This window comes from Podarcis bocagei (genome assembly GCF_964188305.1).
Source record: "Podarcis bocagei genome assembly, chromosome: 1".
NCBI lineage: Eukaryota > Metazoa > Chordata > Lepidosauria > Squamata > Lacertidae > Podarcis > Podarcis bocagei.
In genome coordinates, this window is record NC_138125.1 from 115,362,518 (window position 1) to 115,381,164 (window position 18,647).

An 18,647-nucleotide genomic window follows, 5' to 3' on the forward strand; every position below is an offset into this window, starting at 1 on the left:
CCACATGGCTAAAGCAAGCCATCTTTGTGTTTCTATACAAATAATTTAGAAACTCTAACCACTTTGGAACCAAAATTTTACCGCCTGTGTTTTCTTACTGCTATATGGAAAAGCACATGAATCTGACCCTTGGTTTGTAAGTAAACCCTTTTTAATTTACCAAATGTGTGGTCTCTTTCTATGCTAAGTGTAGTAGGAAACTTTGGACACAACTTAGAAGGGAATATTTCAAAGGACTAACAGACTATATTTCCACACTTTACTTTGCTCCAACTCCCATCAGCTCCAGCCAGCATAGACAATAATGAGGGATGATGGGAGTAGTAACCCAACAACATATGGAGGGCCACAGCCCCCACCATCCCTGCTCTAAATGATGCCCTATTTTACCATACATTTCACTCTTTATTCCTTATTATAATATGTTGTTGTTTAGTCGTTTAGTCATGTCCGACTCTTCATGACCCCAGGACCAGAGCACGCCAGGCACTCCTGTCTTCCACTGCCTCCCACAGTTTGGTCAAACTCATGCTGGTAGCTTCGAGAACACTATCCAACCATCTCGTCCTCTGTCGTCCCCTTCTCCTTGTGCCCTCCATCTTTCCCAACATCAGGGTCTTTTCCAGGGAGTCTTCTCTTCTCATGAGGTGGCCAAAGTATTGGAGCCTCAGCTTCAGGATCTGTCCTTCCAGTGAGCACTCAGGGCTGATTTCCTTCACAATGGATAGGTTTGATCTTCTTGCAGTCCATGGGACTCCCAAGAGTCTCCTCCAGCACCATAATTCAAAAGCATCAATTCTTTGGCGATCAGCCTTCTTTATGGTCCAGCTCTCACTTCCATGCATCACTACTGGGAAAACCATAGCTTTAACTATACCAACCAGTTTTATACTAGAACTATCCTAGATGTACCAAGTTTTAAAATATTGTAGGCAAATATTTTTTTGCATGGGCCAATTATTATTATTTCTTTAAAAAATGAATCTCATAGAACTAGACCCATATTGGATTATTTCATGTGTGACATTAATTTTCTGTTTAGCAGCATTGCCATGTGGTGACTTAGATATAGTGAAAAGCAAGGTATACTGGGGGAAATGAATGTTCAACCTTGCTCCTTTGCAATTCTAATGTGAAAATTGTATTTTTCCATTTTGCTAAAACGATGCTTGCAAACTAGAAGATGCCTTCATTCAGAAAGGTATCAGTATAGATCTCTTTCCTGGGCTAGCTTATGCTTTCTTCGCTACAAAAAGTTTGTACCGGTTCTGCCAAGCACGCTTCTGGGCTAGAAGACTAGATGGAAATTCAGTTCAGCTTACAAACAAGGCAGCTTTACTCCATCCCCTTTGTGTGAATGTATGTTTCAAGACCACCTCAAGCATCCATTGTCTTGTCTTTATAAGCTTGTTGACAGCCAGGAAAAAAAGATCATCATCATCATCATCATCTTCGTTTCTGCTAATACAATAAAAAAATAAAAATAACAAAGACATTAAAATCAGATAAAACCAGCAATAAACAGAATTAATTAAAAACTTCACCCAACAATATATTTAAAAGGTACTACTATCCTCTGCACATTTAACAGATAGACACAACAAAGTCGGGTGATGTTTGTGTGAGGAATCCAAATCTTGTAATTTGACTCTCCCAAGTTTTCATTGTGAAACAAGGGCTAAATTCATACAGTACTTTCTTCTGTCTTTCTTCCTGACATTTCCTCACCTGTTTTCTTTTTCCATTTCATGTGATCTTGCACATGACATAAAAGCAGCTTCTAGAAATCTAGTGGAATCTGCAAAAGTTAGCGCTCTCTTCCATCTTAATCTCCCCCTCGAAAAAGAAATCCATTTGTAACCTGTTAAGTCAGCAAATCACAGGAGTTTTGCATTGTAATTTCCTCGTGGTTTTCATGCTGCTGCTGCTCATACAATGAAATTTGGAGCTCTTTCCCACCATTTAAAATTTAACACAACGTGGTGGTCTGTTGATAAAAAAAGGCACAGTTCCATAGTGCAACAGGTACTGCAGTATAAAAGGAATTGTAGAAACTGAGACAGAAGTGGTAGCATTTAAACTGCGCAATAAACCCCATGCCTGAATGGAGACAAGGTCATGCCAAACTAAGTTTTCTTCAGAGTAGACCCATTGAAATTAAGAGAATTAATCCATGTCCATTCATTTCAAAGTTCTACTCTGGGTAGAAATAACATTGGTTACAACCCACAAGCCGCAGCACATTATTATTGGTTTGCAAGACCATGGACTTTTTTTTTGTACCAGTAGCAGCTGCTGATATAAGGTTTTTTAGACATGATTGCTGGTTTGGGAGCACACCATGATTATTTTTTATTTCAGTTTATTTCAGCTTTCTCTAGTTTAGAGGCAGTACGCTACTGACTACCAGCTTCTGGGGAAAAGATGGAAGAGAGCTATTGCAATTGTGACTTGCTTGTGGGTTCCCTATAGTCAGCTGGTTGGCCAGTATGAGAAATTGGATGCTGATCTGGACAGACCATTGGCCACGTCCATCAGGACTCTCCCTATGCTCTTAAATAAGTAACCCCTTCTTAAGTACTGTACTCTGAAAAAAGTCTGAATTAACTTCAAAAACAGTAGGTATTTCAGCCATAAACTGTATCATGTAACAGAACAATTATCACACACTCAAAAAAGAAAAGAAAAAAGAGTTAGGCTCAATGGAGGGTGATTCAGTTCACCTGCATCCCTGACCTCCATGCATTGCCCCAAAGATTGGAAAATATCCTCAGTTCATAGAGATGGTTCACACAACCAGACACATAGCATTAGGTTTACTTTATTCTAGCACTGTGCCAAACCTGATGTCATGAGAAAACCTCAGCTGAAATGATTGGCTTAGCATTGCCACCTGTTCAGACCTTCAGATAGGGATGTGGGAGAAATTTTATTCAGTTTTCTCTCTCATACACACACACACACACACACACACACACAGTTTTACAATTTAAAATATTCATTCTACTCCTTAAGATATCTATGACTTCCCTTCTTCTTTTTTCATGGTTCATTTTACATATCATAAATCCCTGCATATTTTACAAAAACTATACCATTCAGTATGCCATTATTGCATCCACCAAAACTTATTTACACTGTTGAATTTATCTTAATGCTGCCAGAATTTTCAGTTGTACACAATTATTTCCCATATATTCAATAAACATTTTCCAGTCTTTAGACATTTGATTCAGTTCCCATTGGGTAGGATTCCCCTTCTCTCTCCACATATTGAGCCTGTTGTTGTTGTTGTTTAGTCGTTTAGTCGTGTCCGACTCTTCGTGACCCCATGGACCAGAACACGCCAGGCACCCCTGTCCTCCACTACCTCCCGCAGTTTGGTCAAACCCATGCTGGTAACCTCGAAAACACTATCCAACCATCTTGTCCTCTGTCGCCCCCTTCTCCTTGTGCCCTCCATCTTTCCCATCATCAGTGTCTTCTCCAGGGAGTCTTCTCTTCTCATGAGGTGGCCAAAGTACTGGAGCCTCAGCTTCACGATCTGTCCTTCCAGTGAGCACTCAGGGCTGATTTCCTTAAGAATGGATGCGTTTGATCTTCTTGCAGTCCATGGGACTCTCAAGAGTCTTCTCCAGCACCATAATTCAAAAGCATCAATTCTTCGGCGATCAGCCTTCTTTATGGTCCAGCTCTCACTTCCATACATCACTACTGGGAAAACCATGGCTTTAACTATACGGACCTTTGTTGGCAAGGTGATATTGAGCCTACATAGTTTTAAAAGATGCACAAAGGGCTAAATCTATTGGGCTGTGGTGTGTGCATTTTTCACCTGGCTTACTTTTTAATAACAATAATAATAATAATAATAATAATAATAATAATAATAATAATAATGGGTCCAGAGTCTCAAACCAGCCTGGAAATTGCACTCTGACATCTCTCTCCTCATTGCACATGTGTGCGGCTGATTGTGATTACTCAGTGTTGATGAAAACTCTCTCCCTACCTGTTCAAGGCTCTTTAATATTACTTGACATGTTTGAGGGCTGAATCTTGGCATTGAAAAATAGGTTCTCGGGCCGTGACATTGAAAAATACATTTTAGGAATATGTCCCGGTGAGCCCTAGCTCAGATTAAGTTTCATGCTTTCAACTTACCAGTACCAGCAATCTAATAGGTTGAGCATCAATAGCTCGGAAGATGTTTTTTAATCTTCTTTTTAAGAAGATTTTTTTTTTTTAAGCGAGCTTCAAAATAAAAATACGAAGCAGGCTTCTAGTTTTTGAGAAGCTGTGTTCAGGTGGTCCTGATGACGCATCTGTCATATCAAATCCATCATGTGCGTTAAGCTTCATAACTCCGCCTGATAATGAAAAATGATGGGGAAATGTACGTTGATACAGCACCTCACAGTGTGGCATCGCAGCAAGAGAGTTTTAAAAATGTTTAGATTCCCCAAGTACAAGTTCCGTATGCCTTTTAATGAAGCAAGGACGGACAGCTTTGACTTGCTGCAAAAAAGAAAATATTCCAGTAGGTGTTTGTTTCTCAAATCTTTGTGGGTAATTAATCTTTCTGGTGCCTGAGTTATCTGAAGGCTGATGCTATTAATGTGAGTGTCACACCGCATTGTGTCAGGGAATCCTTTCTTCTCTGTCATCACAGAGTTGTTGCTTACAGAAAGGCAGGTGGGTGAGGGGGAATTCAATAATTTTGTAAATTTCCCCATCCTCATTTATTTATTTATATTTATATCGCACCCTATACCAGGGGTCAGCAACCTTTTACAGCCATGGGCCGGTCCACCATCCCTCAAACCATGTGGTGGGCTGGACTATATTTTTTTTTGGGGGGGGGGAATGAACAAATTCCTATGCCCCAGAAATAACCCAGAGATGAATTTTAAATAAAAGGACACATTCTACTCATGTAAAAATACCAGGCAGGCCCCACAAATGACCTAGAGATGCATTTTAAATAAAAGGACACATTCTACTCATGTAAAAACATGCTGATTCCCAGGCCGTCCGCGGGCCGGATTGAGAAGGTGATTGGTCCGCATCTGGCCCACGCACCTTAGGTTGCCTACCCCTGCCCTATGCTGTGGGCTCAGGATGGCTACAACAATTTCATCAGCATCTCTCTATGTCCAGAAAAGTGTCATGACCTCATCATTTTGTCAGGTCAGCTGATATCCTGACACCACGTCCCTAGGAGCAAGCCTCGTGGAATTCAGTGGGACTTACTTCTGAGTATATTTGGTGACGTTTTCCACCTAATATATTAATACAGTGCAATAAAATTAGATGGAGGGGCTCCTATGCTGCTCTTTCAGCTATTCACACATCTTAGTTAGAGATGGGAGAAAGCATTATTAGAAAATCCACCAAAATTTCAACACACCACAGCCAGACCACCCAAATTTACCTAAAAACTTGCTTTAGGTCAAGTGTGGCCTTCCAGATGTTGCTGAACTACAACTCCCATCATTCTTGGCCATTAGGCATATCTCCTGGGGCTGAGACTATTACATTTCTTTATCCAATACTCATTTCAAAATGGCTCGAATGTTTACAAATAAGCATTTCCAAATTGCAATAGCACTTAGACCTAAATTTCAAACCTTTACTACACACACTAAAGGCTGATGTTGAGTTGTGTGACTAAATTAAAATGCTCTTTTGGCATGGGGTGGGAGTCAGTGGGGGTGAATCAGTTGCACAAAAGAAGATAGCATGGTCTAATTTCATGCAATGACTGAAAGGCTGAAATTCTTATTTTGTGCACTGATATATAGTTCTACTAAATCACTTCTCCAGATAGAAAAGCAGACTTTGTTTCATGCAAATGATATACAATTTCCTTGTCATTATCCTGTCTGCTGTTGACACAGGTAGATTGGTGGACATGCCAAGAGAAAACATAGTTAGAGATGGGGAAAATGTGATATAAAAGAACAATATGCAAACATAAAAATACCTATGGATATTCTTCTGAAACATGCTGAAACACTCAGCGAGACCTTGTGGATTGGATAAAAACTGGCAGCAGATCCCATAATTGTATGGGCATTTTTCTCAGCTACCATGATCATGGCCATATATTTCTTTACTTGGTCTGCATGCTATGTTTACCCTTGGTTCTTTTTAGACATGCATGCACCTCTCATTTGATGTGTGGACCGATGCTGTTGAAAAGCATTTTATTGGTGTGAAGTGGTAAACAAGTTGTATTGATTGTGTTTTATCTGTGATGGCTCATTCCTCACTTGATGATGAAGTCACCAAGTGAATTGCAGGCACATGTGAGGAGAAAGTGGACCTTGGGTTGGTAATGTGAAGTGAGGGGAAGGATTATGTGAACCAATTCTCCTTACTAGTAGCATCAAAATATGTGTGAATATTGAGTAGAGTGTTAGGCCCTGATTGGGTATTACAGTTTCAACTGAGGAATTTCCCAAGTCCTATTGTCTGCAGAAGAGTGTTACCCTTGCTCAAAGGAGAGGGCATTTTCTATGGGGGCACCATGACATTTTAATCCCTAAGGAGGCTTGGCATTACAATATTTTGGGGTATTAGTTTCCGATAATTCGCTTTGCCCAGGCATTTTGCAGGGATTATATTGATGTCTGGTCTTTTTTTTCTATTTATCTGATGCCTTTTAGTGTTGATTGTTTTGTGATGGATTATATTTTGTTTTTATTGTTGCTATGATTATAATCACCTTGGGATACATTTTAGAAAGTTATATTAAAAAAGAGATTTTTGCTTATGGGAAAAGTGCAGAGATGCACACAATAAGTGCAACTATAACTTAGTAATGAAAAAAGGTGTCTTGGAGGTCGTAGCATGGTGGCAGAGAATGTTCTTTGTGTGCACAAAGTCCCATGAATCCTTGGAACCTATAGTTTAAGGATCTAAGGACTTGGAAAAGGTTTTTTCGTTTGAGATCTGACAAAATTACTGCCCACCAAACTGAGATAGATAGACCAACGATTGGACTCATTACAAAGCAGCTTGAAATGTTCATAAAGTCTTATGTGCAAGTTTGGCTTCAGTAGTTTTCTAGTAAGATTTGTATTATAGCAAACTGATGCCGAAGACTCTGAAATGCAGAAGGCAAAACTTCCCTGGAGCTAGGCATGGAACCAATGAGCTGTGCAGGCATGTTGGAAGTCTTTAATAGCAGACAAAGATTTAAAAGCTGTGTCTGTGGTCTGGTTTCCCCTCCAATGGATTATAGTGATGATCTATCATTTAGAAACTGAGTAGAAAATAAATTTGAAACCTCAGCAGTGAAGACTGAATATAACATCCTGAACAAGAAGTCGTATCATTCGTACAGCAGATACAATTTATTTTTTACAATTGAAAGTACAAAAAAAGCCCTAGTTCATATTTGCAAATATAAATCCTAAGAAACTTGAAAGGTGTCGCTAGCCGACAAAGGAGAGAGAATTAAATCTTTATAAAGTATATAGCAAGAGCAAAAAAAGGAGACTGAAAACTATCAGGAAAAATAATATTTAAGCATCTAGTTGCTGTATACATAAATCCAGGATGCTCTACAAAATGTTAATATATACATATTGTATAGCAAGTTGCATTATTTTTTATACAGTTAATGACATTTTATTCACAACCTTTTTTTAGTTTGCTTTATAAAAAATTGTCTCTAAATTCAATAGAAAAGACTTAAAATAACATGACAAAACTATACAATAGGGGAACATACACCATGTGCATTGGATACTGTCCTTATATACAGATACTTGAAACAATATACAGGAATGAAAATAAAATGAATGGGCTGAATCCAAACTAAGTTGGTCACACTACAGTCCCACTGGGTGGGGCGGGGGGATGTGACAAGTTAATCACAACTAACATAAGCCCCATTGGTTTCAATAGGACCTAAATGTGACTAACATAGTTTAAACTAGTGATTCCCAAGTTGTGTGCCAGGACAAACTAGTCAGCCATGAACAGGGCATTACATGTGCCTTGAAAAAACTAAGCCACCATGTTGGGTGCATCCACCACTCTCACATTTGGAAAGTCCATGCAGCACTGACATCTCCACCTCATCCATCTCTACCAATAGAGTAAAAGTGTCCCTGGAATCCCTGGTATAGCTGCCCTACAGCTGACAGGTGTTGTGAGGGGATCCCAGAAGTACCCTAGTACCTAGAAAATCAACCCCCATCCATAGCAGATCGAGCAAAAGGGGTAAGGTGTTTAACTAGGCCATATAACCAAGATTTAATGCAGTTTCAAGGAGAATGCCTTCTTATTTCTCCTGGGTGTTGAACACTCTAGACCAGGCATGGCCAAACTTGGCCCTTCAGATGTTTTGGGACTACAACTCCCATCATCCCTAGCTAACAGGACCAGTGGTCAGGGATGATGGGAATTGTAGTCCCAAAACATCTGGAGGGCTGAGTCTGGCCATGCCTGCTCTAGACAGATAGATTGTGTGTGTGTGTGTGTGTGTGTGTGTGTGTGTGTGTAAAAAGGTGTGCCTCTGAATTCTAATCCAGAAAAGAAGGGCCCATGTGTCAAATGCTTGGGAAACACTAATATCAACAGATTACAGTACGAAATCATCAGGTCTGGACAAATGGCTGACTGGAAAAGGATTTTCCATTGCCCATTGTCCAAGGCATTGTACAAGGCAATGGGCTGGTTGCAGTTTATGCAAACTTTTATCAAAGCAGGGGAAGTCATACTGCCTGAAACAATCAATGCTGGGTAACAAGAATGGTGTGCTATGTAGGTGAGTAGGCCTCACTGCAATGTTTACCCGATATTTTCAACTTACTGTTCCTTTAAATGTTTCGGACTACAACTCCCATTGCCCTTGACTATTGCCCATGCTGGCTGAGGCTGATGGGAGTTGCAGGCCAGCAGCATTGGAAGGTCACAAGGTTGGGAAGGTTCACGGATACATTGAAAGACCCACCGTGAAAAATAAAAAGAAAGAAAAGTGTAGCTTTGCTGGAACAGCAGGAGACAGTTGTGATGGAGGAAGAGGCAAGGCCGATAGCCTAGTATGCTCTTCTGTTAGTTCATTTGTGAAAGTTGATTCACATCTGAAAGTGCTGCTAGCCTTATCTCTCTATATGCTAACCTTCTCTCTCTATATGTCATGTATGTCCTTCCTTGTCTGGAAGAAAATTGTCTGACCCTCCACACTCAGAGTCATGACCACATGCACATGGCCCAGTCCTTCCATGAAACTCCCCAATATTAGAGCAGCTCCCCCCCCCAAACTGCCGTGCTTGGAGACACCACTGTCAGAATGCTGCCATGATAACTGTTGATAGACCAGATCAAAAACATTGTCTGCAACTGCATCTCTTGAAAACGATTGAGACATATCATTTGCAGGGGGGGGGGACAAGTAGTGGGCAGGCAGTGAAGCTCATTCTAGTTTCTTTGCAAAGAAAGCTTTGCTGTATGGCAAACACCTATGTGTTTACTGAACATATATGTATGAAATCAGCCTCAGAGTTGCCCTTTGTAGTGGTTCTAGCTCCCATAACAGGTGATACACTTAGTGAAATGCAGCTTAACAGCCATGTTGGACAGCCCAGTATGGTTCCTTATTTTTTAATGCCTTAAAGGTAAAGGTAAAGAGACCCCTGACCATTAGGTCCAGTCGTGACTGATTCTGGGGTTGCGGCTCTCATATCGCTTTATTGGCCGAGGGAGCCGGCGTACAGCTTCCGGGTCATGTGGCCAGCATGACTAAGCTGCTTCTGGAGAACCAGAGCAGCGCACGGAAACGCCGTTTACCTTCCCGCTGGAGCAGTACCTATTTTATCTACTTGCACTTTGACATGCTTTCGAACTGCTAGGTTGGCAGGAGCTCATCCCATTGCAGGGATTTGAACCACTGACCTTCTGATCGGCAAGTCCTATGCTCTGTGGTTTAACCCACAGCACCACCCATGTCCCTTACGGGGACTCTAAAAACTGCGGTGTTTTCAAGCATGATGGTGAGCAAATTTGGCTGAACAAGTGGCAAGTTGTGCATACCATCTCTAGGGCAATTGCAGCAACATTTGGGAAGTCCTCCCCAATCCTCCTGGTTTTTAGTTATAAATCACTGGCTCACTGCTTTGCAGGATGCAGCAGTTACGGTTTGTGACAAATTCAGTGCCTATTGTTGAGCTATCTCAAGATAATATGATTATGCTAACAAATCTCCTATTTAGATCTTCCGCCTATAGTTCATATTACCTATGAGATTATATGCCTCCCAAACGTTTGGGGCCTGGTCATGTTGTTCTTTTCCAAGGTCAGGGGCTGAGAAGGGGGAATCCTACATTTCTCATTTGGGTGGAACATATTAACTTTTCAATCATTTTCAGCTTAGGTGTTTGGGGAATGGGAAGCAATTTAACAAAAATCTATAGCCTAATTTAGGCTTATCATTGCAATCTGAAGATTAATTAATTCTGTAGACCCAGGTGATTTAAAGAAATGGCAACTTTAAAAAAAGCATTAAATTCCTTGCTAGATGTTGACAGCATGAATTGTAGTGAAAATACTTAAGAAGTCTACATATGTGGACTGATTGAGTACAGAAATTACATATCAGAACAGTTCCTTTCTCTGAAATGGTGTGGCTGTTCAAAAACTGCTATTTTTTAAAATTGAAATCCTTTACCTGCTTACCTAAACCCCACTGCACGCATTTGGAGTTGTTTTTGTAAATGATTGTGCTGTCAGATAGATAAATTTAAACTACTGTAATCGATAGGTAAAAATACTGACATTTCATTTTAAAAGATACTTGGTCCCACTCGGGATATTTATTAAATATCGGGTTACATACGCTTCAGGTTACAGACTCCGCTAACCCAGAAATATTACCTTGGGTTAAGACCTTTGCTTCAGGATGAGAACAGAAATCGTGCTCCGGTGGTGCAGGCCCCATTAGCTAAAGTGGTGCTTCAGGTTAAGAACAGTTTCAGGTTAAGAATGGACCTCCAGAACGAATTAAGTACTTAACCTGAGGTACCACTGTATTGCACTATTTGAAGAAATACTTTAATAGTTTGTGTCCCACAATCTGATTTTAATACTGACCCAGTACCCAAATGTTCATCTGTTAGCAATAATTATGCAGGAGACTCCCATTGAAGGAACACTCCTCTTGGCTGGATCTACAACCCAGATCAAAGATTGGGTCTTTCCTTGTGACTATCTTAGATTGAAAACATCACCAATGCTGTGATTGGGAGGATACAAAGGACTTGGCTATTGGCTAGATTATGCCCAGTCTGTCAGAGAGATATGCCTTGAACAGTTGCAAGGCAGCCATAAACTATTTCTTTCTTTCATCCTCAAAGAACCAAAAGTGGCAATTGATTTCACACCCACACCCACACCCACACACACACACCCACACACCCACACACACACCATGGTGGTGCAACTGGGAAAAATATTGTAACCAATTCTAGAGTGTGCACCTATGGTGCAATCTGTAACATTGGCCCTTTGGGTGGTGCTTGGACTGCCAGCTTCTTGCATTCACTGTGTAATATATTAATATGCCCGAGGGATGCTTCGTTGGTTTACCGTCCAGTTGATACTGACAGCTCAATATGTGAACTAGCGTTGCTGAAAAGACCTGTGCTTGCAGTAATATGAAAGCTCTCTTTGTTGTGTTGTGGCTGTACAGGTCACCCACCACTGTAACATTCTGGAATAACATGGAATAACCCAGTGACTTGCCGTAACTGGATGGTTAATTTAACCACTCTGTGTTCCTGGTTGGCAAGGGAAGTCATAATGCTCCTGCAGTAAGGGAAAGGAGTGAAAATACTTAAGATTTTCCTGTTGGCAGCATCTCCTTTGATGCTCATAGCCATCAATATGTCTGTTATAACCTGGCAGTGCATGTGGTAGTCAGTGATACTGTTTCTGATGCTGAGATGAGCAGCAACGCCAGTAGTTCCCTTGGTCCAGGTTCTGCTGAGCTACTTGATCTCTACTCAGGCTGACGGAGCTTTGTCAGTGTGTTTTAGACAGCCAGGCAATTCAGAGGAGGTCTGCAGACCACAGGAGCTGCTGGCTGTTAGAAGTGTGTTGTGGAAGCAGTCCCTTGTGCTTGCTTTTCCTCTGAATGTTTTCTTAAAAAAACAAAAGAGAGTGCCAGCACACTCTGCAAATGAGCAATATTTGTCTCCGCAGCATCAAGCTGCTAATACAATCAGATCTATTACCCTTTGTCATCCTCTCAGTAAGATTGTTCCCCTCTAGGTTTTAGCCTCTGAGCCATGATAATAAATCACAGAAGGCTAAGGGAAAGTTGGTTACCCAAACACAGAAGAGTTTACCATTTAAATGGCAGAAAGCAACCATCTATGAGGCCCACAATGCGTGATTTTTGTTTTCTTAAAAAAAGATCGTTAAATCTGTAACAAAGAAAATTATTGCAAGAGAGAGTTCTCACTATATTTATGGTTATAAGGGATGTTGTACAAAACATAGTGCATCAGCTTTGTCTAAACATTACTTAGGTGTGAATACACAAATATAATTTAAAAAAAAACCAGGAGCATACTTTACAACATAACTTACAGTACTATAAATATATTTTATATACATGTTAGTATATTTTTAAGACATGATCTTCATACATACATATACATACATATATTATATCTATACATATGTGGTTTGTATTAATATTAGACTATTCAGTGCTTTAATTTTATTATGAATCTGCACTTTACATATAAATATTTGCATTTTTAAACCAATAGCAAATTCTTCTATATCAGAATGCTCTTGCAACCTCTTAAGCTCAGTCTATTGGTAGAGTGATCTGTCCATGGTTCTGATGAAGAGTGTTGATGTATCTTCAATCGAAGACTTGTCCTTCTAGTTTGACTGCTTCTCATGAGGCCTAGAATAGTGGCTGCAAAGGAATGACTGCAGGATGTGGTGACAGGAGTGAAGGGAACAGTGTGTGGGGCAATGGGGGAAATGCCAAATGGCTTGGGTGGAGAACTGAAGCTGGAATGAGGGGCAGTTGGGGTGGGCCAACGATGGCTGTGTGACTTGCAGGGCAAAGTCTTGGCCCGACTGACAGATGAGGTAAAGGTGTCCGTGAAAGAGCTGGGACTTGGGAAAGAAACTGTTGGTGAGGCTGAAGGACCTTAAATGTACTTGCTGCAGCAGCTGCAGCTGCGGCTGCTGCTGCTGCATGCTGTTGCAAAACCGTGTGGTGGATTGTGGTGACCGAGGTAGAGCACAGAGGCTGCTGCAAAGGCAAGGGCTGCAGAGGGGCATTGGAAGGTTGGACTGCAGCTGGAGGAAAGGTCAGCTTCATCTTACTAGCGAGCATGTTTTGCTGGAAGATCTGGTGGTAGGCCTCGCATTGCAGATCTTTGAACTTGTCGTGGCTTTCCGGAGGCAAAAGCAATGTGTGTTCGGGCAAAGTGAAGGGGGCAAGAATTTGCTCTGTGGTTAAAAAAGTGTGACTGTTCATATGTGCTTCTTTAAAGGGCAAAGGGGGCGGTGCATTAAATATACCTGGGTTATACCGTAGCCACTCGTTGACTGATGGGTTGAGTTTCTCTTGGGGCATAGCCTCAGCCACTTCATAATGACACAGATATGCTTTAGGAGGAGGCTGATCAAAGTTTCTTTCAAGACTGGGCACTTTATTAGGAGCTTGCATTTCGGGAACACTCAGGCTTTCAGGTTTTTCTCCTTCTTCTAGCATGTTTTGGGGTTTCACCATTGGTTGAACACTGTATTCGGTAACAGAAGAAGAAGAAAATGTAGATTCCTCCAGAGAGGTAGTTTTCTCTGTACTGGAAGAGTTTGAACCTTTGATATTTTCTAATGAAAGTAAATGTTCAGATTGTGGAGCTGTTTGACTTTCTACTGACTGGATTGTTTGTTCCATATTACCATTTGCATCATCTGTGATGGAAGGTGTTTTTGTTTGCTCTGTGTTTTCTTCAGTAAATAGTTTGAGGGAATTATTGATTGTGCACACCCTTTTAGGAGACTCAACAATGACATTCCTTCTTGGTGCCCTCTCTCTAAATGCATGTTGAGTTCTTGCTCTCTTTCTCCTTCGTTTCCGTTTAGGTTTACAAGGTGCTGCTAAGTTACATGTTTGCCTCAGATTCTCTTCTGAGGAACAGGTCAGTGCATTTGAACTTTCATCTGATGAACACGAATACATATGATGTCTCCGTTTCCTATGGGACCTCTCTGGCTCTTCTGTGAGAGAATGATATGCTCTCTTCGTGGGCTGTGATTGATTCACACATTTTTCTTCAGGGAAATGGTCTAAATGTTTATGGTCTGGGGTACTGCTACATCTTCTGATTCTCCAACTACAAAATGCTCCAGAATGAACTGAGTTGCATCTTCCAGAACTTGAACCTGGTTTATTTGATTGTCTGTGAGAAATTGATTTACTCCTTCTCCACACTTGGTTAGAGTTAATGTAGAATTCCCTATTGTCTTTTATGTTGCAAGTGGGATGTAGACTTTGGTTTCCATGGACCTGTGTGGATGTTCCACCACAGTCACTGTTCTCAACCTGGAAAGTTTCAGATGTCTGCTGAAAGAGTTCCACAACTGAATCTCCCATTCCATTTTCACCAGTGCCTTGTTCCAGAGCATTATGAAGTTTTGGATGTTTATCAATATCAGCACAGTTATTTTGCTGTTCGAGTAAGGGAGAAATTTTAATATCTGCCTCAGTAATTTCCTCCTCATAATGGTGGTGGCATAGCTTTCTTCTTCTTTTCCTCTTCCTGGTTTTGTGAAACCACTTTTCATGTGTTCTTTTTATCCAGGCTTTGTTTTGCTGTTCTGATGAGCTTTCATGTATACATTTTGGGGAATTATGACATTTTTCATTTTCTCCAATCATCCACAAAGTATCTAGGCTTAGGCCATCTTGTTTTTTATTGAGGCTGCAATCCTCTGCCACTGAAGCATCCGTCGTAGTTAATTTTTCATCATTGTATGGATGTGTGTTAATGTGAGATGCACAATCAACATTTGCTAAAAGAGATTTATCTGGACAGTCTAAACTCAAATCATGGTTTGATTGAGGTTTATTTTTCTCGAGGCATTCATTCGATCTTGATGACCTGAAGTCAAAACATAATGGATTACAACTGTATGAAATGACTGGCTCTGTGTTTGTGTAAATTAACATTTCTGATGGCCACTGAAGAATGGTTGATCCATGTTTGTTAAGCACAGGAACAAATGGCTCACAAGGTCTCTTTTGTGAATTTTGCTTACAAGGAAAAGCTACTGTTTCCCCCTCAGAATTTGCTGGCATCAGTCCATCCGATGAGCATTTTTTAATTTCAACTTCAGCGGCTGGTGAATCGCTGCTCAGGTTCTGATCATTTTTTTCCTGGATATCCTGCTGTGATAAACAGTTTTCATTCACAGGGAGACCTGTGCATTTATTTCCATTGGGCTCATCACTATTACTTTCTGCAGGGAGGGCTTTGTTCCCAAGGGCAACTTTGGATGATGTTTCATCTGGTGAGGCAGCTGAAACTAAATTAACAGAAAAGCCCTCTGAATCGCCAAGCCCAGGTTCTTTCAAATGAGAAGCAGGAGATCTTAATTCCATGACGTCCTTTATCATGTTTCCTTCACTGGGTGGTTCATCTGGTGGTTCCTGTACTTGTAGAGATTCATCAGCATGTTTTTCCATTAGTGGAACAATAGAATTGGGTTTCTCCTCAGAACACAGAGACATTTCTTCATTCAGTGAAACCTGAAGGTTGCAAGGTCCAGGAACAAACCGGCTTCTTCTGCTAAGCCCATGTTCAGACGAAGTTTCATCATTGTATTCATAGAAGGCAGCGGCCGATGATTCCAGCTTGACTGCTGCTTTCTTAGGAAATGCAAAAGAGAACCCCACTTTATGTCCATGGAGCCCCTGCATTTGATCCCCAGGCTTGTTAATGTCTGGCTTGCTGTTATTTGCATTTTCAGGTGAGGAAGAAGCCACAGATGTAACATTGTCAGCCGTCTTTGAGCTGTGCAATAATGCAAAGTTGAATTCTTGCTCCTTTTTAGTAGAGTCGATGAGGGCACGTGGAGGGATTTCGTTACAATTATCTCGGACTGTAACTGTCGTGGATCTGAACATAGGGCCACTCCCTGGAGCACTGAAAGAAAACAAGAATACACTTTCTGTAAATGCAGTTCAGAAGCATTTGAAATGCAAAGCTAGCAGTGCAGTAACAATGTCACCTTTCCTAAAACAGCACAATCCTGACATTTTACAGGCAAAAGATACGCATGCATCTGAAGGCAATTCTGTGCACAAGTGCTGCCTGCAAAACTCTCCTGTAGGTCCCGTGAGTTCCAATTGCTACAGAGGGTTGTATATCACCACCATCATTATCAGGGGTCAGCAACCTTTTTCAGCTGTGGACCAGTCCACCGTCCCTCAGACCATGTGGTGGGCTGGACTATATATTTTGGGGGGGGGGGGAATGAACGAATTCCTATGCCCCCAAAATAACCGAGAGATGCATTTTAAATAAAAGGACACATTCTACTCATGTAAAAACTTGCTGATTGCCAGACCGTCCATGGGATGGATTTAGAAGGCAATTGGGCTGCATTCAGCCCCCAGGCCTTAGGTTGCCTACCCTTGGCTTAATGCCAAAATAGGCTTCCATTTGGTTTATAGCACCATCAATGTCTGCTCAAGTGCAGGGGTGAAGGAAGGGTAACCGGCACCCGGTGCGGGGTGTTGGGGGCGGGGCAAACTGCCCGGCGACGCATGCGCAGTACATAGCATGTGCCACTGGGCTGTTTCCCTCTCACACGGCAGCGGGTGGTGCGATGGCGGGCGGCGAGCCCATGGCAGGGTGCCTTCTTGTCACCCCCTTAGAGATGGCACCTGGTGCGGACCTCCGCCTGCCCCCTTCCCTCCGCCACTGCTCAAGTGTCTAGGAGGAACCTGATTTAGATGTCATAAGTGGGAGCTACCGTCTTTTGCTTTCTTGCTGCTTCCCCCATTTGCTTGCCTTTCTTAGGGCTCACGATGTGCAGCTGCCCAAAGAGAGATTGAAAGCAACTTCTCCTTCTTTCAGTGCTTGCTGGAGAGGGGAGGCAACAGCAGGAGGGAGGAAGAGGATGAACCCAGGCAGTGGTCTCTAGAGTTGGCAGAGGGCCCTTTGCCAAAGCATGGACTAGATAAGCTCAGTTGGTTAGAGTCTGTTGATAACACCAAGGCTGCAGGTTCGATCCCCATATGGGACAGCTGCCTATTCATGGGGTTGCACAAGATGATCCTCAGGGTCCCTTCCAACTTTACAGTTCTATGGTTCTAATTAACACTGTGGTTAAAGCAATGCCTCTTTTTAAAAAATGGAAGAAATGTATTAATAGATAGGTCTTAGAACTCTTCCATGCTGTGAAGTATGCAAAACAAACAAAAACAATTTCCAGGTTTCCCACCCATTCTCATTCAATATGGCAAACCACACTTTATATAACAGCTCTGTGCCCTGGGAGGAAATGAGCACATAGTCAGATGCCAAGGGTTTCATTTGGCCTGATGTGGTTCTATTCTCTGGAAATAAAAAAGAAAAAGAAAAAGAAAAGAACAAAGGGTGGGGGAGAGAATAAGACACCATGTCTCTTTCTGGTCATTTATTCTCCAGCTCCCTTCTGTTCTTATTCTCTTACAAAGAAGTCAGGAAGACATCTATACCACTGAACTAGACAATTATTTGAAAGTGACAAGGACAGAATTGCAGCTGGAAGTTTTCTATGGGTCTTCCACACCATTACGCTGGAATGACAAAATTTGTCTTGAATTTTTCTTTAGGAGAAACATAATGGCAACTTTTGGTCTGGTTCACACACACACACTGGCCCACCCCCTGCCAACCTTGGACTGGAGTGTCTTCCACCACCGTGGGGAGAGCCTTCAGCATGAACAGAGCCCTACACACAAGTACACCAAATTAAGGCTATCTGTCCATTGTGGTTGGGGAAATGGAAACTGGTACGTTACATGAGTGGGACTTCACATTTGGTGAAGGTTCAGTGAGAAGAATGTGTGTGAACCTGGGACTTTTACCTATTTCTCAGTGAACATGACACCTACGTGCTACAGTTGAATGTGTGAATGAACCAGACCTAATTTACATGTAAGCACCCCTCTCCCCACTGATCAATAAAGGTGGAATTCAGTGTTGCCCTCTTGCAAACGTTCTGTCTTTGCAAGTATTTCAATTAGCCAGATGGGACAATCCCGTCTCTCCTTCCTCCCCATTGTTCTGTGGGTTCTCCTAACAACCCATCAAGTCATTCTTTGAGGGATGGTGGAACCCCATGGCTCAAGCAGAAGTCCTTGCACAGGGCTTCTCCTGATGGGGTTTCTTAAGCGAATCCCATTCCACATATTTATGAAAATCCATATTGCAGCTGTGAATCATAACACTAGGGATTTATTGTCTCTCAAGTATGTATATTTTGGTAAACATCAGTGTGGCAATTCTGCAGGGCATGTTTGCTCCCACCCTTCCCTTCAAGAAAGAAATGCAAGGCCTGCCACTCCCAAGGGGAAGGGAGAGGGGCTTGGTCACATGGTATCAGTGGGCAAA

General features: G+C 41.7%; 1 protein-coding gene across 2 annotated transcripts in view; it reads right to left on the reverse strand.

Annotated features, from left to right (window-relative positions):
- The window catches only part of ZNF804A (zinc finger protein 804A), a 273,397-nt gene that overhangs the window by 45,608 nt on the left and 209,142 nt on the right, over window positions 1-18,647 (reverse strand). The window contains exon 4 of one of the 2 annotated variants that reach the window (XR_014009741.1): window positions 11,264-16,190. Coding sequence is in view for 1 of the 2 variants with exons in the window: in XM_081200230.1 (XP_081056356.1) it covers window positions 12,932-16,190 (3,259 nt within the window). In the remaining variant the exon portion in view is untranslated. Of the gene's footprint in view, window positions 1-10,666; window positions 16,191-18,647 lie in introns of those variants that run through there. The other variant, XM_081200230.1, reaches the window with a different exon arrangement.